This window comes from Sarcophilus harrisii, chromosome 2, assembly GCF_902635505.1.
Source record: "Sarcophilus harrisii chromosome 2, mSarHar1.11, whole genome shotgun sequence".
In the NCBI taxonomy this organism is placed as follows: domain Eukaryota; kingdom Metazoa; phylum Chordata; class Mammalia; order Dasyuromorphia; family Dasyuridae; genus Sarcophilus; species Sarcophilus harrisii.
The window spans coordinates 590,973,494-590,997,951 of NC_045427.1; the positions used below are offsets into that span (position 1 = coordinate 590,973,494).

The 24,458-nt window shown below is 44.7% G+C and overlaps 2 protein-coding genes across 7 annotated transcripts in view; one reads left to right on the forward strand and one right to left on the reverse strand.

Annotated features, from left to right (window-relative positions):
• MMS19 (MMS19 homolog, cytosolic iron-sulfur assembly component) overlaps nucleotides 1-13,284 on the reverse strand; it is a 27,243-nt gene extending 13,959 nt beyond the window's left edge. For 2 of the 6 annotated variants that reach the window (XM_031956194.1, XM_023494790.2), the window contains exons 1-6: nucleotides 13,021-13,284; nucleotides 3,501-3,549; nucleotides 1,977-2,037; nucleotides 1,164-1,249; nucleotides 888-962; nucleotides 195-264 (exon numbers count right to left, since the gene is read on the reverse strand). In XM_031956194.1, coding sequence (XP_031812054.1) covers nucleotides 195-264; nucleotides 888-962; nucleotides 1,164-1,249; nucleotides 1,977-2,037; nucleotides 3,501-3,549; nucleotides 13,021-13,208 — 529 coding nt within the window. In that variant the 5' untranslated portion in view covers nucleotides 13,209-13,284. Of the gene's footprint in view, nucleotides 1-194; nucleotides 265-887; nucleotides 963-1,163; nucleotides 1,250-1,936; nucleotides 2,038-3,500; nucleotides 3,550-12,256; nucleotides 12,453-13,020 lie in introns of those variants that run through there. The other 4 variants (XM_003755228.4, XM_031956195.1, XM_023494799.2 and 1 more) reach the window with 4 other exon arrangements.
• A 165-nt stretch (nucleotides 13,285-13,449) lies between these two features.
• The window catches only part of UBTD1 (ubiquitin domain containing 1), a 54,544-nt gene continuing 43,535 nt past the window's right edge, over nucleotides 13,450-24,458 (forward strand). The window contains exon 1 of the mRNA XM_031956204.1: nucleotides 13,450-14,044. Within this exon, the coding sequence (XP_031812064.1) occupies nucleotides 13,975-14,044 (70 nt within the window). The 5' untranslated portion in view covers nucleotides 13,450-13,974. The remainder of the gene's footprint in view (nucleotides 14,045-24,458) is intronic.

Consider the following 24,458-nt stretch of genomic DNA (forward strand, 5'->3'; position numbering starts at 1 on the left):
CCCTCTCAGTCCCCCAAGAGAGCCCCATCTTCCCTGCCTTGACTCTGACTTCCACCTGCCTATTTGTGCATATTCCATCCTCTGGTTTAGCCTGATGAGAGTGGGCAGGGTTAGGGAAACTGTGGCAGTGAGCAAAGGAGAATGTGAGACATGGTGGCTGCCTCCCTGCCTTTCCAGGCAGTGCAGCCTCTCACCTTCTTCTCGGGTGCGCATGAAATTGGTAATGATGCTGTAGACTGTGTGTCGATCCATCTGTGTCAGAGACTGGGGGTGGGGAGGTGGGCAAGTGGATGGCGAACAGGAAAGTGAGTTAGTGGTCAGTCAGCACAGCCCTCCTCCACCCCCAGGGCTTCCAGGCAGTGGCCACGCCAGTCCCTCATCAGTCTCAGTGAGGGGAGCTCGCTAAGAGCTCCAGCAACAGAACATCCATACCCCACCCCCTCCACTCTACCCCAGCCTGCTCTTTAGGCACAGCATCAACAGGCTAATTATAGTCCACTAGATAGAACACCTGGACACACATATGCTTGCACATAAGCATGGAACACCCACGTCCACTGATTCTAGAACTAAAAGCTAAGTTTAAAAATAGCTACCATTTACACAGTATTTAACGGTTTGCAAAGCATTTTACATTATGCTATTATCATCATCACCCTCTCACCCTCATTTTTACAGATGAAGAAACTGAGGCCAATAACTTGCCCAGAGGCTGGATCTGATTTGGGTTTTCCAAGGCCAGGTACTCTCTGCCACTGTGCCAGCAGGCTGGGCCACAAGAAGTTGCTAGGAGCTTTTGGCCATTGGATCTCTTGGCTTATCTTAGCTCCTTGTAGGCCCTTTGTAGGTGACAGGGGAGAGAAGAGCAGCCAGTGCTTGGCACTCACCTGTACATGCACTTCCTGAAAGATGGCTTTGAGCACAGACACAGCCAGGCCTGGAGGGAGCACATCACTCATACTCTAGAGGGAGAAGGGAGCACATACTTGTTCTTCGCAGATGCCCTCAAGCCCTGGACTAGGTCCCATTAGCAAAGGAAAGGTGAGAGAATCAGCCTCCCACAGGCCCTGCCCTCAGACAGCCTCTCTGGCCCAAGCTCCCCGGGCCTCTCTTTCTGGGGTTGTATCCTGAGGAGTCTTCCTGGTCTCCTGAGGGGCACTCACCAGTGCTCGAAGACCTTGCAGCACAGATGGAATCACCAGGTGATGGTCCTTGAGCTGATTCTCATAGAAGAGGGTCAGATGTACCACTGTACAAAGCAGAGCCAGCATCAATGGGTACCTGTTCTTAGGGCACAGGCTCCCCCACCCCCCTTTCTGCAGGACACTTGGTGTATTATTCTGCACCAAGAAACGTTTTCCCTCCTACTGCCCCATTATTGTGACTTCCTCAGGAGGACAGCCAGAGTCAATTTCCTTATCCCCCATTTGGGGTTGAAACTCAAAAGGTTCTTTCCTGGAGAGCAAAACCATGGAGATTATTTTTCCTTCTAAGGATCTCAAAGCACTCAGACACTTCTTTATCTATCTTTCTATCCCACAGAGATAATAATGGCAAAACAGTATTCTTCTTGTTTCACAGAGAAAGCACTTGAAACATAGAAGTGACTGGTAATGTGATAATGTTAATATCTGGAAAAAAGACTTAGAAATCATTTTCCACCCCTTTCACTGTACAGAGAGAGGCCTGGAGTCCTGGGACTGTGATTCTTCAGAGAGCCCTCCTCCCCCAAGGCTGAAGTCACAACAGCAGCCACAACTGGGCTCTGTATGTCGGCATCTCAAGTCAGATATGCTGCCAAGTGTACTCCAGACAGATGAATGGAGACTGAAGGTCACAATCATGCCCTCCTGGGATAACCTGGCTTCCCCAGCTCCTCTGAGGATGGCCCTGCCTGAACACTCCAGGAAGAAGCCCACATTCATGAGAGCAATACCTTCCTTTTCTAGGAGCAAGGGATGACACTGAAGGAGCACCTGGGACAGAAGCTGGATCCCTCGACCTCGAGTCCGGGGTTCTGGATTCTCCAGGCAAGACCTGGAGAGAAGAAGGGAGGAGGGAGTCTGGCCATTCCCCAGAACACCAGTCTGCTTGAGCCCTTGAAGGCATCTTGTTGTGGAGGGCATGGGGCTAGAACCTAGCCACACACAGGGGAAGGTGGGATCAGAGGAGGGCTTTCCAGGGTGTAGAGGGGCTCCAGGCACCAAGACAAAACAAGATTTCTAGAGGGATCTGGCACCTTTGTAGGGGCAAATGGGATGCTGATACAATGGATTTTCCTAGACACATTTGGCTTGGCACTAATGTACCCAGAAGGATTTTGCAAATCTTAAGTTTTGAAATAAATGTTAAAATGCTGTAATAATTTATATATACAAAATATAATTCATTACTATTATTCTCCACCTACTTAGCCCTTTTCATGAGTTATCAGAGATGTATAACATAATATTAATTTCCCATTTTGGGGAACTGATGGAAACCTGATCAGCTGTCAAATTCTTAAGTATTTCTTGGAGACTCCTTTTCTCTTAGTAGCTTCTGCCAGGACACAGAAACAATCCACAGGGTTTGAGGAATGAATGGCAACTGACTTATAGAACAGAAATTGAGTCATGTGAGAAAGGCAATAAGAGTAAGACCACTAAAAGCTAAGGTCCCAGTAAAAAGTAATTATTCTCAGGGCTTGGTTGCATGATAAAATGGTCAGAATAAAGATTTAAGTTAGCTCTAGAATTAGAGGATAATAAAATGATCCCCTGATATAATTTCATGGAAACCGTCTGGAAGAAGACAGCAAATTGGAAGGTATTTATGCAAAAGCAACAGCAGGCACACCTGGAGAAGCTGAAGGCTTATGGTGTTGTAAGAGTCCTACTGTAGATCTTTCCTCTCTCCCTTGCATCCATTTCAGTTGTAATAAGAAACATCTGAACCAAACTATCAGTAAATATGGTCCATGAAGTCTGATGCATAGAGGACTTATTACTAAGCATTACTTAGAGACTCTTTCTCCAGAAAAAAAGCTGTACATATGGATTTGTCTGTTTGCTTTAGTTACTTCCTCCAACTTTATCTTTAGTTTCAGGCCCAGGAATGGGATAAAAGATAGCCATTGAGGCCTATAGACAAGAACCCCACACCTATAACTAGTACTTCCAGGACCCTGTGGGTGAAAGCCACCTATAAATAAACTCTGTACTTGATAACAAATTGCTTTGTTCCTGCTACCTGCACCCTCCGAGGGTGGTCCATAGCTTACAAGGGTCTGACAAAACACAGGCTTGATGACATAGGCCTATTAAAGAGAGGCTGTCCTATATGTGGGGTTGGTATGAAGGAGAGGTATGCAGAAAGAGCTGAATTAGAACAAGTATTCCAGGACAGATGGGGAAAAAATAACATCCAATCCTAAAGCAAGAAAGAACAACTTTAAAACAAGAAATCTGGGAAAATAAGTTGATGAGGAGATAAGCATCTCAGAGCAAGGTCTAACTTACCCAAGGGCTTCCACCACTTGTAATACAGTACAACGACCAGATTTCACATCTAGAGGGAGGGAAAAAAAAGAAATGTGAGAAAAAAAAATCTGCTACTCTGCTCAATGGTTCTACTCAAAAGTACAATGAATCAATCAATAACCTTTACTAAGCACCAGGCACTGTGCTAGGCATTGTGGGTACAAATACAAAAAAATGACTCTTGACAACTCTCAAGGAGCTCACAGAAGATAATATGTACATATCTTGTTATACAGAAAATCGATACAAAATAAATAGAAAGTTTGGGGAGGGGGGATGTTAAAAGTTGGAGATATCAGAAAAGACTTCGTGTAGATGGTGTTGGAGTTGATTTTTTTTGTAGTGTTAATTTTTGTTCAATTGTTCATAGACTAGCAAACATGAGCATTTCTATATACAAAGAATGGGAAAAGAGGTCAGCATATGAAGCAGAACATTCACTCTCCACAGCACACATTAAGGGGCACTTGAAAATGTGAAATGAGCAAAACCAGGACAACATTATACACGGCAACAAGATTTTATGATGATCAAGACTGATGGATGTGGCTCTCTTCAACAATGAAATGATTCAAACCAGTTCCAACTGTTCAGTGATCAAGAGAGCCACTTATATCCAGAGAGGCCTGTGGGAACTGAGTGTAGATCACAACATAGCATTCTCACTCTTTTTGTTGTTGCTTGCATTTTATTTTGCCTGCTCCTCCCTCTCCCTCCCTCCCTCCCTCCTTCCCTCCCTCCCCCTCTCCCTCTCCCTCTCCCCCTCTCTCCCTCCTGGTTTGATTTGATTTTTCTTGTGAGGCATGATAACTGTATAAATATGTATACATATATTGGATTTAACATATAATTCTACCATGTTTAACATGTATTGGAATACTTGCCATCTAGGGGAGAACATGGGGGAAGGAAGAGGGAAACTGGAACACAAGTTTTTGCAAGGGCTAATGTTGAAGAATTGTCTACGCATGTTTTGAAAAATAAAAAGCTTTAATAAAGAAAAAAAATTATGCATCTTTTGTTTTTTGATTATTCCAGCTCTTGGGATAAGAACTCACTATATGACAAAAACTGCTAGGAAAATTGAAAATAGGACACAAACTAGGTAAAGACCAACATCACATATTAAGATAAAGGTCAAAGTGGGTGCACAATTTAGACATAAAGGTTGACATCATAAGCAAATTAGAAGAGAAAGGAATAGTCTACTTGTCAGTTCTTTGAGGAAGGGAAGAATCCATACCCAAACAAGAGACAGAAAACATTACAAAATGTAAAATAATTTTAATTATATTATTAAAATTAAAAGCTTTTGTAAAAACAAAATCAATACAACCAAGATTAGAAGGAAAGCAGAAAGCTGGGAAATAACCTTTACAGCAAGTATCTGTGATAAAGGCCCCATTTCTCAAATATATAGAGGACTGAATCAATGAAATATATGTATTTTTGGCTGTAGCTTGTTCCTTTAATATGTAGAGGATCTGAAGGAGGAAGGTAGGCAGGAATGCCTTCTAAGCATGAGTTCTGGCCAGTACAAAGCTAGGAAACAGGAGCCAGAGCACAGGGGGATAAGAACAGCAAGACCCATAGACTTAATAACAGTATATTAGAGCTCTGAAAGTCAAGGAAACTTTCCTTTTATCCTAGAGGTAGACGTGGGAAGGTAGAGACTGGAGGCAAGAGGACACCAAGCAGGCCAGAACCAAAGGTTGGAGTGGGCTCTGTGAGCCAAGAGATGGGGGCATATGTGAAAGATCCTGCAAAGAAACAAAAGAGCCAGCATTTTCCAGGATAGATGGAACAAGCAAGCGTGAGGAGCTAAGATGGTGCTGAGGCTAGAGACTGGAAGGATGGGGCTGCCTTCAAAAGACATGAGGAAGTTCCAAAGTGGGAGAGATTCTGGAGAAAACAGGATGAGTTTGATTTTGAGTATGCTGAACCTGAGATGTTTATAGGACATCCAGTTTGAACATCTGATAAGCAGTGATACTTAACTGGAAAAGGACTAGAGCTACCTATGTACATGTAGGAGTCATCTGCACGGGGATGAAAGATAGTTAAGTCTATGGAAGCTGAAGAGATTGCCAGTGAGGGAGGGAGGGAGGGAGAGAAAAAGAGAAAGGGGAAAAGAGAAAAGGGGGAGCAGGAGAGGGAGAGAGAAGGGAGGAGAGGGGGTAGGAAGGGGGGGAGGGAGGGAAGAGGGCCCACCCACTTGGGGATGTTATGAACCAGCAAAAGACTGGGATGGTAGATCATGCTTTGTGCTAAAGAAAATTACAGAGACAATTAGGAAGAAGTATAATATTGGATTATCCTGACCTTATGACCATTACACATGAGACAGCTAACATTCCTCCTTCAAACTATGCCTACCATTCCCCCTAACACCTAAATTGGAATAAAGTGGATCCTCTAATTGTCTGGTTTCATCTCTGCAAGAGACATTTTTTTCCTCTGGATAATTTAACCATTTTATTAATAAGGCCAGAATGACCAATGGCCATTTCACATAGACCAAAGTCATTCAAGACAATAGGCTCATAGTTTACACATATCTTTCAAAACCTCAGGTGGTTAATGGGGTTGAGAGTGACTCTGGCCCAGAGAAATTATCTCCATTCAGATTACCCCCACCTAGGACTATCTAGACAAAAGCATTTGTTCCTACCCAAACTTGAAGTAGAACACAATAGGCTCCTCTACTCTAGATTAAATTCCTAGCAGAGGTTGGATGAAGTCAGACCAAGGAGAAGAATCAATGCAATCTCATTATTAGTAATGTCCTTCAAGAAAAAGGAACTTTTTAAAAACAAGCAACTTAAAAAAAAGGGTGAGAACCTCCGAATCTCCCCAAGATACTGGTTACTAATAAATAAAATTCATAGATGTATGTCCCTGGTCTGTCTACAAATATCTGATGCAGACTTTTGGTTTGGGTGTGATCTCATAACAGTTATTCTCTAGCTCAGATCACCTGTAGAAATTCTCTGCCAAAAATTTCCTACAAAACTCATCTTAACACAATTTTAAATTTACTTTGTCAATAAACCAGGTCAGATAATGAAAATTAGCTTAACCTTTATGTCTATCACTAGAAAATCAAATATGAAACCTTTTATACCAGGGAATTTACAATTTTAGGTTGGCCAGTGTTTTTATATATATATATAGGAAATTTAGGTATAAAGAGAAAATCAGAATGCGAATTTTATACTTGGCATTATTTATTCCCCCATTAGGAGTATGAGATTCTGCTAAAGAGTTAATAACATAACACTTCTCATAAGAAGATTTTCATACAGAAATACATTCATTTAAAAGCTGCCAGCTTAACTTCAATTGTAACAAAAGATTATGGGATAGGACTTGAGTAGTCAATTTTAAAACATGCATACCAAGTAAATTATTTAAAATAATAACATTTTCAACTCCTAGCCATGTTCAAACGAATAATGCTTAGTAAAAGTGCATTTCTTACAAAATAGATAACAAGCCATTCTTCTAAGATAACTAACTTTATTGATATTCCTTCCCCCAAGAGACATTACTGCAGCACTTCTCAAGAAGGCAGCTTCATTTAGGAACTCAGCATAATACAAGGCTCTCACATTGTAAAGGGGAAAACAAGTGAGAAGTATAAAAGATCATTTTCACAAGGGTATGTAAATTGCATATATAGAGAGAATGAGGATGGACAAAGAAAAGGACCAAAATTGAGCATATCCTAGTTCCAGAGATCTTTCTGGATTCCAAATCCATCTTTTCTATAGGCATTCAAGTCAATTTTTAAGCAGCATGGTCAAGCAAGGTGGGAAAAGTCTATAGAGACAGATGATAGACAGAAAGTCTATAAAAGAAAGAATAAGGAGCAGGTTTTTCTTGGATAGAGCCTTGTAAACAGTTCTCTGTCTGGCCTCCATTCTCAGAGGCATTAGAATTCAGTTTCTGAGCTAAGATGTGACTTTTTCTGGCTGAAGAACGGGGCAGTTCAATAAGGCAATAGAAAGAGATTCCCTAGTTGAGATTCACAGCTCGTGATTGGCACCAATTCAGCCATCAGGAACTCCCATTCCTTCTTATGCCAGGATATAGAGGAGCCAGCTGCTGCTCCTGCTAACCAAAAAGAAAAAGTGAGCAGGATGCAAAGTTGGGGAAGGGCAAGTTAACACAAGGGAGCACTGGCATAGCTAACGGGTTGACAAACTAATGAAGTCATAAGCAAAGCATATACTCCTCTCCTTAGCTACAAGTGGGGAGAAATGTTTATTTCTGGAATTTACCTTCTAAAAGAAATTGGAGCTACAAGGTAACTGGGGCTAGTTTGTTCCAGATCTCATTCAATAGAAGAGCCCAAGAAACCATTAAGGCCCTTCCTTTTAATAGCCATTCACAGGAAAGGGACAAATACTTATTGGTAGAGATGGCCACCATTGATCTGATTCTGATTCATCCAAAGCCCTGCCCTGCTCCTGTAGACCTGAGGTCACAAAAGGCCTAGCTTCTGATAACTGCTTCTCTGACTAGACAACTCTGTGACTACTGGTGAGTCACCTAAAATCCCTCTGCTTCAGTTTCCTGCTAAATCAATCAATGAATGAATATAAAACCATGTATACCCTTGGATCCAGCAATACCACTACTAGATATGTAACCCAAAGAGATGGAAAAAAAAAAGAGGGGGCGTGGGGAAAGGCCCTACTTGTTTAAAGTATTTATAGTAGCTCCTTTTGTGGTGGCAACAAATAGGAAATTGAGGAGAAACCCATCAACTGGAAAATGGCTGAACAATTTGTAGCATATGATTTTGATGAAATTCTATTGTGCCATAAATGATGAGAATGATGACTTCAGAAAAAGCAGGAAAGATTTATGTGAACTGAAGTGAAATGAGCAGAACCAGGAGAATATTATATACAATAAAACACAATGATTAATTGTGAATGACTTAACTCTTCTCAGCAATACAATGATATAGATAATTCCAAAGAATACTCGATGAAAAATACTATCCACATCCAGAGACTGGATGGAGACTAAATACAGATCAAAGGATATTATTTCTCAATTTTTTGGTGGGTTTTTTGAGGGGTCTGTGTTGATTTTCATAACATGACTAACATGGACATGTTTGGCATGATTGCACACATATAATATATACCAGATTGCTTTCTGTCTCTGGGAAGCTGGAGAAAAAATTTGGAATTCCCCCCCCTCCAAAAAAATTTTGCATGTAAGTGGGGGAAAAAAAAAAAAAAATATATATATATATATATATTTAAAAAGAGCAAATACTGATAGCACCTGCCTCAAAAGGTTACTATAAAAATCAAATGATATAATGGATATAAAATATTTTACAAACCTTAAAGCACTGCATACCATTTTTATTATCTTTTGGAAAATCCTAATCCAATTCCCAAAAAACCTGCTCAATGGGATTCAAGTGCATCTGTAATTCTGTGAATAAAAACTGTTTTGAGGCATTTCTTAATGTGCCTGAAGAAAGCAGAGGCAGAAGTAAGGGACAATCTGCAAGAGCTCTTGGAACCAAGCAGAGAGATAGGCCTCTAAGAATCTAGCTATCCGGGCCCAGGAAAGAGACAAGACTTGAAAGGAGAAAATAAACATTTGCATTTTATCAGCTGGCTGCATTTTGGGTGATTATTACTTTTAACTGAAACTAAGGCTGCCTCCAGAAAACCTCCCCAAGAAACCTTCTCCCAGAGAGAACCATTTTATATTATTATCTTAAAGAAGAAAAACACCACCGAATATGGCCTATTTGTATTCAGAATATGATATGTGCATGATCTTCCTGAATCCCAGTGTATACTTCCTATTACTAAGATTTACCTGATTCATATACACACCCTTAAAACAACATAAGCTCAATGAGTGCAGAGCTTGTTCATTTCGTTTATATTTATATCCAAGGCCTCAGTACAACACAAGGTGTATAATAAATGTTTGTAAATTGATTGTTTGACCAGCTATGATACTCTCAAATACAATTAAAGCAATATTACAAATAAGAAAAAAGTTGTATAAACTCAGGAGAAAAGAAAACGGGAAGAAAGTAGCACAGGTAAGAATAAAAGCTGTGTATAAATCAAGTTGGAAAATATTTATGAAACATTTGGGCTCTTAGACCGAAAAGATACTGCTGGAAGACAAAGTCTTCTATGAGTGGACAGAGGCCCACTGGCCTTCCAAGCTTAGAGGAATTGTCTTCCAGCAGTATCTTTTCGGTCTAAAGTCTTCTATGAGTGGACAGAGGCCCACTGGCCTTCCAAGCTTAGAGGAATTTGGCTAGCACACAGCTGGCACCTGGAGTTAGGAAGGAAGCTATGAATTGTTACCTCCTGGGATGCACGACGTATGTACAATTGTCTCTTTAAATATAGGCCATTCCTGCCTACTAGTATCTTCTAAATTAACCACACTTTTCAAACTGGGCACAGCAATCCTGAGTGGGGCACCGAGATGGTGGATCAAAGTGTTTATATGAGCACAAATATAGAATGCACAACCAGACTCCTGTCTGAACTGAACTGCAATCTCTCTGAGTTCAAAAGCAGGCAACTCTGACTTGGTCCCACCCATGCTCCCAGACTGCTTTTCCCAATTAGGGAACTACAAACATCTCTGAGACTTAAGGCAAAACTAATTTTTTGTTACTGGCTAATTCAATTCCTCCTCCTTCCTCTCCATTTCAGGAATACTATGTTCCCTCAGAGAAGAGGATTTATACCATGCTAATAGTTTTCTTAATGAAGGAAAGTTATCAGGGAAAAAAAAGAGTATACATCAAAGAGCTCCCAAATTAAGCTTTTATCGCCAAGCTTCAAACTAGTTCCACTTTCCAATTTGTTCACTTCTTATAATTCACCGTACAAAGGTAAAACCTGTCTGTCCTTCAGGCAATCAGTAAATAAGCATTTTATTAAATTTTTTTCTTTGTGCCAAGTAATGTGCTTAGTGCTAGGGATCCCCCTCACATCCCTTCTGTAAGTTTTTGCCCTCAAAGAGTTTACTTTCCAATGGGGCACAGACAACATGTAAATAATCAGGTATTTAAAAGATATATTTAGGGTAAATGAAAGGTAATTTCAGTGAAAAGAGCACTAGAAACCGAGTTTATCACTAGGCCATAAAGTCAGTAAATTTGCTTATTGGTAGCTTTTCAGTTAAATGCATTTAAGGCCTCCTTGGTCACAATCCATGACTTAACAGAATTTTATCTTAAACTACTCACCCCCTCCAAAACTAACACTAGATTTGGGTCAAACTAAAGTCCTCACTCTATGGCCTTTAAGCTTTTGTTGTTCATTCGCTAATTTGAAGAAATCCTCTGCTCAAACCTCCCCCTAGGATTTAGTTTCTGAAACAAGGAGATAAGCTCCCAGAGGGCTGGGACAATGAAAACTTTGGTATTTGTATCTCCCAACATTTAGACTTAGCACAGTGCTAGTAAGCTTTTATCAAAAGCTTTTAAATTCATTCGTCTTGGACTACTTAAATCCCTCTCACATTACCAGGTGGGGCTCAAGACAACCAATAAACATTTATCAAAGCACCTACCACGTGCCAGGCAGAGTGTAGGAGCTAAATTGATTTTCCTCCTCTAGTTTTGCAACATCTTATCGTCAGAATCTCACAACAATCATTAAGTTCAGTCATTTTGATGGTTTTTGTGCCTGACTTTACATGATGCCACTTGGGGTTTTCTTGGCAAAGATACAGGAGAGGTTGTGATTTCCTTCTTGAGTTCATTTTACAAATGAAGAAACTGAGGTAAACAGGGTTAAGTGACTTGGCTGGGGTCACAGAGATCCTAAGTGTCCAAAGGCAGATTTAAACTCCAGGAGATGAGTCTTCCCGACTGTCAGGAAGTAAATCCACTATGAGACCTAGAGGCCCTGATAATTCTCATACTCTTGCATCACTATCTAACTGGTTTATTTATAATGTCCCCAACACGATTGAGCTTATGCAGTGACCCCATCTCACAATGTGTATAATCTGGCAGATATCTACAGATTATGATAAAAGCTTACACGCATATAGCACTCTCAAGTTTCCAAGCCTACCCTCATTAGAGCGCTGTGAAGCATCATTCCCATTTGACATAGATGGGAACGGAAACTCAGAGGGGTTAGACAAGTACTGTGCGGTCACAGAAAATTGGATACTAAACCCAGAACCAGTCAGTAAGTGCCAGTCACTTTCCACAAATCAAACCTGTCTAAGAGGTAGCGGTTCCTAGGGCACTATCAAAGACAAGGGCCGCCCAGGATTAATTTTATGAAAGGAACTTCGCTGAGAACAAAGCTGCTGCTTATCCTTCCTTCTAGAAGAGGACCGGGACATCAGATGATGCCATGCGCGCGAGGGACTGGATTTAAGCGAGGGAGGGCTGGGCAAGGTCACCTGCCTCACTTTCCCCCCAGAGCCAGCTGGGTTTAGAGATCAGGACGACTGGAAAAAAGCCCTATAATATCTTCAACAGGTTTCAGTTTGACGGAGGCACCCAAAACAGTGTGAACGTGATGGGACCTCGGGCTACCGGCAGCAATAACGGGGCTAGTTTGACGGGGCTCAGTAATTAAAAGGGTTTTACGGAAGCGTGAAAACGAGGCGCTGCTACTCAAGCGACACTTTCAGCAAGCCAACTTTGCCGTTCGCTCCTCTTATTATCTAGTCCCTCTCCGAACTGCCTTTCCAAAATTTACCTCCGTGTGTGTGAAACACAAACTCCCAATTTCGGCCTTCAGAGGGGTCGCCCTTTGGGGGTCTCTCCCTTCCAAACCTAAGGCTTAAGACCCGGACCTCGGATGAGGAGCGGCTCGCGGGGGCTCGGCTACCTTTCCCGATCAGTAGCGAGCACTCTTTCAATGGCGACACCAGCCAGGCAGGTCCCAAGGTGAGGAACCTACTGGAAGGATAGCGGGAAACGGGGCGATGGGGTTTTTAAGGCATCGGGTGATTCGCCACAGACCAAACTGCAGAGGCCAAGGGAGCGGCGTCTCCGGGAGGACTTCGGTAAGGGAGCCCCGCTGCAGGCTCGAGTTCAAGGACCCGAACGAAAGCGTGCGCGGACCAGACACGAAAGTTCCGCAGGGGCGGGAGGGTCTCCGAGGACCGCTCCGAGAAAGGGAGGCTGCCGGAGGGCTGCGTGCGGGAAGCGCTCGGAAACGCCCCCCCACCGGCCTCGCCTCCCCCGACCCTCGCTCTCCATGCCTCCCCAGGCCGAAGCCTGCTCTCGGGGCCCACGTGGCTTCCCGCTGAGGCTCGCCCACGCCGCGCCTACGCCGCTCTCCCGGGCCTAGTCCTCCTCCTTCCCCCCCTCCCCCGACCTGCTCTGTCGCGGCCCCTCTTCCTCTCCGGACCGCTCGGCCCTCGTCGGCTTCCGTCCCCAGGCCCACCCCAACTGCCGCCTCCCTCCCCTCCCCGCCGCCCGGCCGCTCCCTTTCCGCAGCTTGCAGCGCAGATGTACCTGCCGCCACCTCTGCCGCCGGGCCGTCCTGGTGCCCAGCCACAAAGTCCCGGACGAGACCTCCCAGGGCGCCCGCCGGGGCCAGCGCCTCCTCCGCGGCCGCGGCCATGATCGGAAATTGGGAGGGGGAAGAGGGGTAAGAGACGGCGGAGGCAGCCCCACGGCGGCGCTGGGGCAGCCTCGCGCATGCGCCCCCGACCAATCACGTGCTGAGGAATCGGGAGAGGGAGGGTTGTCCAGGTCACGTGTTCGCCCCCTTCCTGGCCGGACTGTCCCAGGGAGGGAGAGGACGGCCCGGTATCGGAGGGGAAGGGTCAACAACCCGGGGATTCAGCTGTTTCGTAGGGTGGGCAGGAGGGCAGGCAGCTCTAGACCACTAACGAAGCCGGCTTTCGGGGAGAAACTGGGCGGAGGAGCGGGTACCTGGCTGGGTGGGGCCCGGATGGGACGCCCCCTCGGGGGAACCCAATGAGAGAGCCGGGCCCGGGCCGGGGGGGCGGTACCGGCAGTCACATGCTCACCTGGGTCGGGGGGCGGAGCCAGAGCCGGGCCGGGCCAGGCCGGGGCGGGGCTTGGCAGGTGAGTGACAGTCTCCGGGGCCGGACTCCGACGGGAGCTGGGAGCTAGGTCGGAGTCGCCTCGGCCGCCGCGTTCCCCCCCTTTCTGCTCTCTCCGCGGCCTCTTGTCCCTGCTGGTCCCGGCCCCAGCCCCCCTGGCCCGACCACCCGGGGCGGACCCTTGAGCGCCGTGGGAGCCGCCCTCCAGCCCGCTCTCCCGCAAAGTTTGTGGCGGAGCCGGCGTCGGGGGCTGAGCGCGCCCCGGGGAGCGAGGGGGCAGCAACCGATGCCGAACGGCCGGAGCAGTTGAGTCCGGAGTGGCCCGGGACCCCTCGGGGCGTCGGAGGAGCAGCCAGCCCGCCGCCGCCGGTGCATGGGGCCGGGCTGAGCCGCGGCCATGGGCAACTGCGTGGGGAGACAGCGCCGAGAGAGGCCGGCCGCGCCGGGACACCCCCGCAAGCGCGCAGGTGAGGACCCCCGCCGCCGCTCGCCGCGCTCCGCGCCCGCCCTGGCTCCCGGCCCGGGGCCCGCTGGGCTCGGGGGGAGGGCGCGTTGGGCGGCGAGTCGCGCCCGGGGCCGCCGGGGCCGGGGGGAGGGGAGGCGGCGGCGGCGGCGGCCGGTCTGCGCTTCTCGGGGCGAGCGCTCAGCCCGGCTCCGTCCGACTGGGAAGTGGCCGAGGGCGGGGGAGGAGGGGGCGGAAATGGTGGCCACCGCGGCGGGGCCCGAGCTCCGGGGGCGGCGGCTCGGCGGCTGCGGGCGCTGCGGGGGAGCGCGGGGCGGCCGGGACGGAGCGAAGCCGCTGGTCCCGGGAAAAGCCGAGCCCGCGGCGGGGTCCGTCCCGCCGGGTGCCCGGGGAGAGGCCGGGGCTGTGGTCCCGCAGGGCCCTCCGAGAAATTAGCGGCCATAGCGCGGGGCGGCCCCGGCGGGGAAACTGAGGCCCCGGCCACGTCTCCCTGCTCGTGCCCGGCGCTCCCGGCCGCTGTGAGGGACTTCCACGGCGTGTCCTGAGCTTGCCCAAGGGGGAGGCCTGACGGGAAAGGCGCGATGAAGGCCCGAGCTTGGAGGCCAAAGGGTAGTTCTTCCCTGCTCGCTTGTGGGCCGCCGAGGTCGGAACAGCACCTTCCTCGGAACCCAGGTTGTGTTCGTTCCGGCCGGCCTTTCTTCCTCCCCGGGCCCCACTCTGTCCCCAAGCGTGGGCGCACCCACAGGCACCGCGCTGGGGACCTTAGCCCCCTCCCGCCCGAGGGATGCGGCTCCGCACCACCCAGCACTTGCTCTGGGGCCACGGCATCTCGTCCCGTGGTTGCTCACAGCTCCTGGGCAGCTTACTTGACCCCGGGACCGGGTCTGCACTCTTAGAGGGGTGCCCGGTGTGAGGCCTGCTTTGCCTGGCTCCTCTAGTGCTCTGCCTGGCAACGCTCCCTCCTTTTGCCACCTCCACCTGCTTGCTTTCCTATTCGTTCTTCAGCCTCCTCCCCGGATTTTCCCTGTCTCCCAATTAGAAGAGATCTTCCCCTTCTTCTCTGAGCCTCTTAAGCAGTTACTCCCTGAACTTTTGTCCAGTGCTTAGTTTTCGTTTCTTGTTTAGTCTTAATTTTGTGTGTGTTAAGTTTCCTCCCATTGACGGTCTGTTTCAGGCTGGGTATTCATTGGCTTTAGGAAAGCTGATATTCGATGCTTAAAGGGACCTTGATTCCCTTATTTTGTGTGAGGAGAAAGTGAGGTTCAGAATGTGAAAGGCACACGGAGTTGTTCATTTGAATAGCTCTTCCATCCAACATCCAACATCTGTACTTTACATGCAATTTTTCTTCAGCAGATACTGCTGTTCTGAAGATGTTGGAAGACAGACAGTCATGCAAAGGTCCCTGCCATCAAGAAGCTTCCTTGGGGGGTGGGGGAGGAAGTGCAGTCAGGGTATTGAGGGTGAGACACAGGGTATACACAAGTGTAATATAATTTATCTGGCCGGACAGAACTGGCACACTGGGTTCTTAGTGGGAGGGTCACGGAAGGGACAGTCATTGCAACATGGTAGAAGGGGTATGTGTGGGAGATAGTTTTTCGGGCAGAAGTCTAAAATCATGGTAAATACTTGGCATTCCAGTAAATCTGATGCCTCATCCTGTGACACAGTTTAAATTTGGCCTGTTCTCCCAACCCCCCCTCCCCCAAGATCTTTCTTTACCACTATTATCCTTGAAATGGATAGTGTGTCTTGAGAACAATTCCCTAACTTCCCTTTCTTTTATTCTACAGTATGATGACCTTCCACATACCAAAAATTACTTTTGACTAAACTCAAGAGCTCTATCTTTTACTTTCCTTGGACAAATTTATGTCCCTGTCAATGAGTTTGTTAAACTTGTTAGAAACTTAGATAATTGAATGGGAAAGTAAGTAATTTGCCTGGTTCCCTCCTAAATGTGGCAGAGCTGAACCTTAGACTAACTGACAGCTGGAGATACTCCTTTGCTTTGAGGATTCCCATCCTATAATCTTTTTACTTTACTTGTCCCAATGTATGAGTATCAATAGGCTCCAGCATGTTTGTTATAAAAGAAATTGCTACACCTACCTGTATGGACTGACCTTTCCAAACACCTCTTGTGTCCTCATCTGCTAACCCTCCTGTGGATTTGTTTATGAGACTGGCCTTCAGTAGTCACTTAGGGTTGTACTTGGAGCATCGAGAAGCCCTTCTGTTGACCCCTTTGCTTGGGGGAGTTCTTAAAATAGGAAATCCTGGTTAGAATGCAGGGGCTGGGAGGCCTCTTGTCAGTATCTCACATTTCCCCTATTCTGAGTGGTGATTGCTGAGCTTTATCTCTGCTAAACTGCCAGCTGTGACTTGACTGGGGATCTAGGAGCAGGTTGGGGGGGATGGTGGGGTGGAGAAGGGGCAGCGCTGGACCTCCACTTGGCAGGCAAGATTTAGAATCCCATTGCAAAAAGAACTAGCTGCATCCAGACCTGGATTCAAATTCTAGCTCTTACACTTATTGGCTGGGGTCTAGCCAAGTCATTGGATCTTGGCTCTGTATAATGGAGGATTTGGCAGTAGGTGATCCCAGGCCTTTTCACATCCAAATCCTCTGGCTCCAGATTTTCCTTTTGTAAAACTTTACATTGAGGATAATATTGTGCTTGCACAATAGTTTACAGAAGTAGGTTGGAAACTGGGAGTACCTTATATACAAAAGATATTCATGGAAAAAGACAAAGGTTCATAAGTTGAGATTTTGGTAATAGTTCCAGACCTGCCTTAGAAAAGACACTTAACTCTTAACCCACCCTCCTTCTTTTACATAAACAACCAACTTCACACTTCCACAGGATGTCGTGGGGATAAAAAAATAAATTAATCTTTGTGATGTAAATACTTGTGGAAAAATTACAAGCTCTATACAGATGTGAGGTGAAAGAGTAGTGTCTTATTTATTCGGCATTTGTAGGAAAAGAAAAAGCAGATACTTAGCTCTGGAGGTCCCTAACATTTTTAAAAAATTATAATTAAGTATTATAACCCTAAATTTTTCTTTCTTTTCCCTGTCTTTAAGCCCCTCTCCCATGATAAGTGTCGTTTAATCTTTTCTCACTGAAACAGGGTCATGGTTATGTAATAGTCTTGAGTATATTTGCCCTTATATTAAATCTCCCACATTGCCAGCTGTGGTTTGGGTTCTTTTGGACTAGGAAACTAGATTAGCAAGCCCGTTAGAATTGTCTCTAAGAGATTGTGCTTGTGAACCAGAATCTACATTGAAATCAAATTCATAAGATCAAGTATTAGAACTTTGGTGGGTCAAAACCTCTGGGGTTAAGAGGTCACATTTTGGAAAGTCAAGATTGTTTTTGTATCCCTGGCTTAGTGTGCAGTGAAGTGGGATTGATTCCTACCACCTGAATGAATGCTAAAAAGCAACTGATGCTGTCTTATTTCATTTCATGAGGTGTTGGTTTTTTTTAATCCCATTTTCCTTCTGAGAGATGTTGGAATAATATGACCTGGCACAGAGATAGGGAACCAGAAAATAGCCAACAAGTAAGTGTATTACCCAGCATTGACAGTGATGTTAGAACTTCCCTGGCACTGGTTGGGTATGCACATATCCCCGAGCCTTGTGTGGCAAATTGCTTCCCCCTTTTCTGGAGTTAAGCAGTTCCTGGAATGGAGTGATCCGAACATTTTTGGGGAAACTTAGCTTTTTGCTTTTTTTTTTTTTAATTTTGTTAAAGCTTTTTTTTTTTTTTTTTAATAGCTTTTTATTGACAGAGCATATGCATGGCCCAACATTGTCCCTTGTACTCACTTCTATTTCAACTTTTCCCTTCCCTCCTTCCACCCCCTCCCCTAGATGGCAGGCAGTCTCATACATGTTAAACATGTAAAGTATATCTTAGATACAATATATGTGTGCAGAACCTAACAGTTCTCTTGTTGCACAGGAAGAATTGGATTCAGAAGGTAAAAATAATCTGGGAAGAAAAACAAAAATTTAAACAGTTCACACTCATTTCCCAGTGTTCCTTCTCTGGCTGTAGCTGATTCTGTCCATCATTGATCAATTGGAACTAAGTTAGATTTTCTCTTTGTCGAAGAAATCCACTTCCATCAGAATACATCTTCATTTAGTATTGTTGTTGAAGTATATAATGATCTCCTGGTTCTGCTCATTTCACTCAGCATCAGGTCATGTAAGTCTCTCCAAGCCTCTCTGTATTCGTCCTGCTGGTCATTTCTTACAGAACAATAATATTCTGTAACATATTCATATAGCATCACTTATTCATTCTTTCTCCAGTTGATGGGCATTCATTCAGTTTCCAGTTCCACTACAAACAGGGCTGCCACAAACATTCTTGCACATACAGGTCCCTTTCCCTTCTTTAGTATCTCTTTGGGGTATAAGCCCAGTAGTAGCACTGCTGGGTCAAAGGGTATGCACAGTTTGAAAACTTTTTGAGCATAGTTCCAAATTGCTCTCCAGAATAGTTGGATTGTTCACAGCTCCACCAACAATGTATCAGTGTCCCTGTTTCCCCACATCCCCTCCAACATTTCTCACTATTTTTTCCTCTCATCTTAGCCAATTTGAAAGGTGTGTAGTGGTATCTCAGAGTTGTCTTAATTTGCACTTCTTTGATCAAGAGTGATTTGGAACACTCTTTCATATGAGTAGAAATAGTGTCAGTTTCATCAGGGGCAATTTCTTTGTGCTGTAATCCTGACCTCATCTGAATTCCCTGTACTGGGCATCTTAGGAACAATGTACCATTGAGGGAAAATACCATTGGTCTCTGGTATGCTTGCCCAGCCTGGGATTCTCCAACTCTTCTTGAGAGCCAAGGAGACAGAGGTATACCACTTTTACTTTAGGCCTGATGCCAGCCTTTTAAAATGATCTCCAGAGCAAAGGCTAAGCAATATTCTCCGGCAGTAACTAAAACCTAGGCAGAGGAAACTTGGCTAATACAGACACTGAAATCTGGGGACAGATCTCTGCTTTGAGCCAAGGTACAGCCTCCTTACACCTTGTATTAAAGAGAACATCTTTCCTTTTCTTATTGAGGGAAGTACTTTTCTGATAGAAGCATCTGTCCAGATTTCCTGGCTTAGTTGCTACTGAAGGAAGCACAGTTGCAGATGCAGGATTTGGGATAAAGGAGAGTATCTCCAGAATTAAATTAAAAAAAATTTTTTTTCAATGCTGGGATGGCCCTTAGAAAATATTTTGTTGCTTTTAACTTTCCTGTGGTAAGAACAGGATTGTAGAGTGATTTATCAGTGTTGGCCCAGTTATCACTGACTCTCTTTGACAAAGATTAGCATTTACCTCCAGCTTTCAGGTATCGAAGGGCTTTCCTTTGTTATCTCATTTGATTTGAGGCCAGTAAGTGCTATTATCATCCCCATTTTATGGATGAAAAAACTGGGGCAGAGAACTAAGTATCCAGAAGCAGGATTTGAGCTGACTGCAAGGCCCGGCATCCTATTCACAGTGCTGCCCCAGGGAGAAGGTGTTTGGTCAATCGAGATGTTATGAGAAGCCCGAGATGTCATGAGAAGCCCAGGTGCCTGGCTGTCCTCAAGCCGACTCCTCCCTTTCCAGCCTAACCCATTTCTACCATCACCACCTAAACAAAACAGATCAGCCAGTCAGGGAGGGAACCCAAGGCTCCCATCCCCCCTGCCTTTTCTCCCTCCCAGGGAGGTGCTCTGTGAGCCCATTAAGTTTGGGTTCCTAGGAGCCACACAAATAGAAGGTAAACAAACATCTCCATCTCCTCAAGTTAATGGGCCAGGCTGGAAGCTTCCAAACTCCAGAAACTCAGGGACTTGCCATTGGCCACTAGAGAGACTCTGAATTTGCTCCTGGTTTCTCAAGAGAATTGATGAAATACAGATTTGTGTTAAGAAAGCACTTGTGCCGGATCCATTTTTTTTCTCTTTGTAATATACTTTTGTATAGCCACAGTATAAATGGAGAATGGGGGGGCAATTATCTACATAATTAAGGCCTTTTAAAAAATCCCAAATACTCAGGTGATTGAAAGGAAAATATCTGTATTTGGGGCTCCACCCCTTCCATAGTTAGATAATTGTTCCAGTACATTTTATGTGTTTTTTGTTTTTGTTTATATATTGCTGAGGCAATTGGGGTTAAGTGACTTGCCCAGGATCAAACAGGTGTTAAGTATCTGAGGCTAGAGTTGAACTCGGGTCCTTCTGACTTTAGGGTTGGTGCTCTATCCACTGCATCACTCAGCTGCCCCCATTTTATAAGTGTTTTGACACAGCCAACACAACGGTTAGGTAGGAGTGTACCTGTCTACAGTAAGGACCCAATCACTCACTCTCACACACGCCCCTGGGACCCAGGCCAAACCCTATAATTTGAGTTTCCCTGAGGGTTTTCTGGGCCTCCTGCTCTATAATTCCCTCCAGTGTTGCCTTCCTCACCCTCTGGTCCTTGAGGATGCTAGCTGTCTTTGCATGACAAATAACAATTCTTTACAGTTTTTAGGAGAATAGCTGGATATAGGGGTACATGGAAACAAGGCTCTCTCTTCCCTTTTCTCCTCCCTATTTATAAGGTGCTTTTTAGAGACCAGTTTTGAGAGGCCTCATGGTGCTCACGTTGAGCATGTCAGCAAGCTGTTGCTGCATAATCCCCTGACGGTTTCTAGCCTTTGCTTTTAGAGTGGTCCCTTCCAGCACCCTCTGGGATTCCGGGATTCCGACTGAAGGAGCCCATTCTCTAGTCTATTTCTATGTATTTATGGTGTCTGTCACCAGTGCCCGGTCTTTGGATACTTTGCTCACCACTTTTTATAGGTTTTGTTTCCTGAAAACATTTTCTGAAGCTTCCAGGCGAGGTGCCTATGAATTTCTACAGCCAGAAACATTTTTCACATTTAAAAACTCTTTTTGCACATTTTTGTCTGAGCCCCATCTATCTAGTTAGGAGAGTACCTGTTTTAAACTTATTAAAAACTTACATTGTGTTGACTTTCTAATCTTGTTTATGAACTTTTACACTGAAATTTGTTTCCATAACTTGTGTAGCTGAGAGTGATCATGTGGTATAAAGGAGAGAAGGTCTGGCCTGGGGGTCTTCTCTTACATACCAAAGGCACTGTGGGCCATGGACAAGGAAGGCTTTAACCTGCTGGGCCCCAGGCTTCTCTCCAAGTCAGCTGCAGCTCTGCAGTAGTGGAGGTGTAGTTTCTACCTTGAAAGTTTCATGTAGATATCTAGACAAAAAGTAAAAGCATCACAACAGTTTTTCAGCCGTTCTTCTAAATTCTTATTAAGGTTTATTTGTCTGTTCCTTCTCTTTCACTTTTCTTCTCCTGTCCTGTGTTTCTTGTGCACTCCTTGCTTTTACTTGGGTTTTTTCCCCACACATTTTTTCATAAAAGCCTTTCCTGATTTGTGTTCTTTGATTTTAATTGCATCACTGTTTACCAGAATGTGTCACAATTTCCCCATTCTTGTATATTTAGATTGCTTCTAGATTTCTGCAAGCACATATATAAATAGGGTTAAAGAAGGAGACACACCAAATCAGACATTTACATCAGATCTATTTTATTCCACTGTCATTCTTTTTGTGGATGCTTTGTTGATGTGTCCAAAAACTCTTTCTCTTTTTCTCCATCCCAGTGGGTAAGAACCTCCCAGGGCTTATTCTTTCAGCCATGCTTTATTAACCCTATCTTCTCATCAGCCAGCTTGCCTCCTCCCAGTATCTTTGCTCATTCAAATCTGCTTTCTAATTCTGGAACCATAATCAGGTCCATTCAGTTATTACTCCTAGAAAGGTTTTGTCAATCTGTTCTCCTGTCTCCTCTCAAGAACCCTGGTAACTTTTCCTCACCAAAATACCTCCCCAGCTACACTTTGAAAAATGCAGATGGTTTTCTTTGTTAGAATTTGAGCTCCTTGAAGGCAGGGACAGCTTCCTTTTGCTTTTGTGTACCCAGTGTTTGACCCTTCCTGTGTCCTGTCATTGCACCCTTAGGACTCCAGAAGCTTGCCCATTTGTATTTCTTAAATTAATTCTCTCCTTCAATCAGAGTGTGAGAGCATTGGAAGTAAAACTGTCAAGATTTGTCTTGTGCCCCTACCTTAGCAGCTTCCTTCTTAATAGTTTTTAATTCATTTATAAAGCATTGGTGTAGTACCTGCTCCTGGCAGGGCTCCAGACCCAAGGTAACCCCTGCTCTCTGCAGAGGTGTTTATGTCCTAGTGGGGCTCCTCTTATTTGCTCTGTGGCCTTTTCCCATTAGAGCCCTGGTATCAGGTTCACTTTTATGCCTATTTGGTATCACTTTCTTGTGCTGGGGAAGGGGATCTGGGGCCATGAGTGCCATGGTGCTTTGCTTATTTCTATGACTATTGAAGAGTTTGTTCTTGCACATCGCCTTCTCCCTCCCTTCCCATCGTGCTTTCTGTTGAAGACTCCAAAGGGCTTTTTGTTTAACCCACCAAATTAAGACGCTAATGTTAAGAACAAACAAACAAACAAACTTTGGCCCTGCATACTGTAGATCCCAGCAAGTACTACCTAAGTAAGTAGACAGTGGAAGTCAGACTAAAGGAAATGGGACTTGCTGACCCTTTTCTTGAGCCCAGACTATCTTGATAATGATAGCTTGTATTTTTTGGTGCATTTTGGATATAAAGCATTTTCTTTTTTCTTTTTTCTTTTTTTTTTATTATAATAACTTTTTATTGACAGAACCCATGCCAGGGTAATTTTTTTTACATTATCCCTTGCACTCACTTCTGTTCGGATTTTTCTCTCCCACCCTTCACCCCCTCCCCTAGATGGCAAGCAGTCCTATATATGTTGAATATGTCGTAGTATATCCTAGATACAATATATGTGTGCAGAACCAAACAGTTTTCTTGTTGCACAGGGAGAATTGGATTCAGAAGGTAAAAATAACCCCGGGAAGAAAAACAAAAATGCAAACAGTTTACATTCATTTCCCAGTGTTTTTTTCTTTGGGTGTAGCTGTTTCTGACCATCATTGATCAATTGAAACTGAGTTAGAAGAAATCCACTTCCATCAGAGTACATCTTCATACAGTATCGTTGTTGAGGTATATAATGATCTCTTGGTTCTGCTCGTTTCACTTAGCATCAGTTCATGTAAGTCTCTCCAAGCCTCTCTGTATTCATCCTGCTGGTCATTTCTTACAGAACAATACTATTCCATAATATTCATATACCACAATTTACCCAACCATTCTCCAATTGATGGGCATCCATTCATTTTCCAGTTTCTGGCCACTACAAAAAGGGCTGCCACAAACATTCTTGCACATACGGGTCCCTTTCCCTTCTTTAGTATCTCCTTGGGGTATAAGCCCAGTAGTAGCACTGCTGGATCAAAAGGTATGCACAGTTTGACAACTTTTTGGGCATAATTCCAGATTGCTCTCCAGAATGGTTGGATTCGTTCACAACTCCACCAACAATGTATCAGTGTCCCAGTTTTCCCGCATCCCCTCCAACAATCATCATTATTTTTTCCTGTCATCTTAGCCAATCTGACAGGTGTGTAGTGGTATCTCAGAGTTGTTTTAATTTGCATTTCTCTGATCAATAGTGATTTGGAACACTTTCATACGAGTGGTAATAGTTTCAATTTCATCATCTGAAAATTGTCTGTTCATATCCTTTGACCATTTGTCAATTGGAGAATGGCTTCATTTCTTATAAATTAGAGTCAGTTCTCTGTATATTTTGGAAATGAGGCCTTTATCAGAACCTTTAACTGTGAAGATGTTTTGTTGCTTCCTTTCTAATCTTGTTTGCATTAGTTTTGTTTGTACAGAAGCTTTTTAATTTGATATAATCAAAATTTTCTATTTTGTGATCAATAATGGTCTCTAGTTCGTTTTTGGTCACAAATTTCTTCCTCCTCCACAAGTCTGAGAGATAAACTATCCTGTGTTTCTCCAGGCATTTTTCCCCTGAGGCAATTGAGGTTAAGTGACTTGTCCAGGTTCACACAGCTAGGAAACCTTAAGAATCCTCCTGATTCCAGGGCTGGTGCCCTAACCACTGCCCCACCACCACTGCCCCAAGCAACCCTTTCTTACAGCATAATTTCATCCCATTCCATTCCTATACATTCTTCAGTTGTGTAAGAAGGAGTTCTCCTCCCTTTCAGTCACCTCTTCTGGAAGTTTTGCTATTGACTGATGATTGCCTCCCTTGTATTATCCTTCTCTTAATCTAACCTCAACACCTCTCTCCCCATGTGTCTGTATCTCTGTGTGTGTCTGTCAGAATTCTCTCTTTTGCACATTTCAGATAAGAGTGGTGCTCATGTGATGCCTGTTGCTCAACCCCTTTTTCG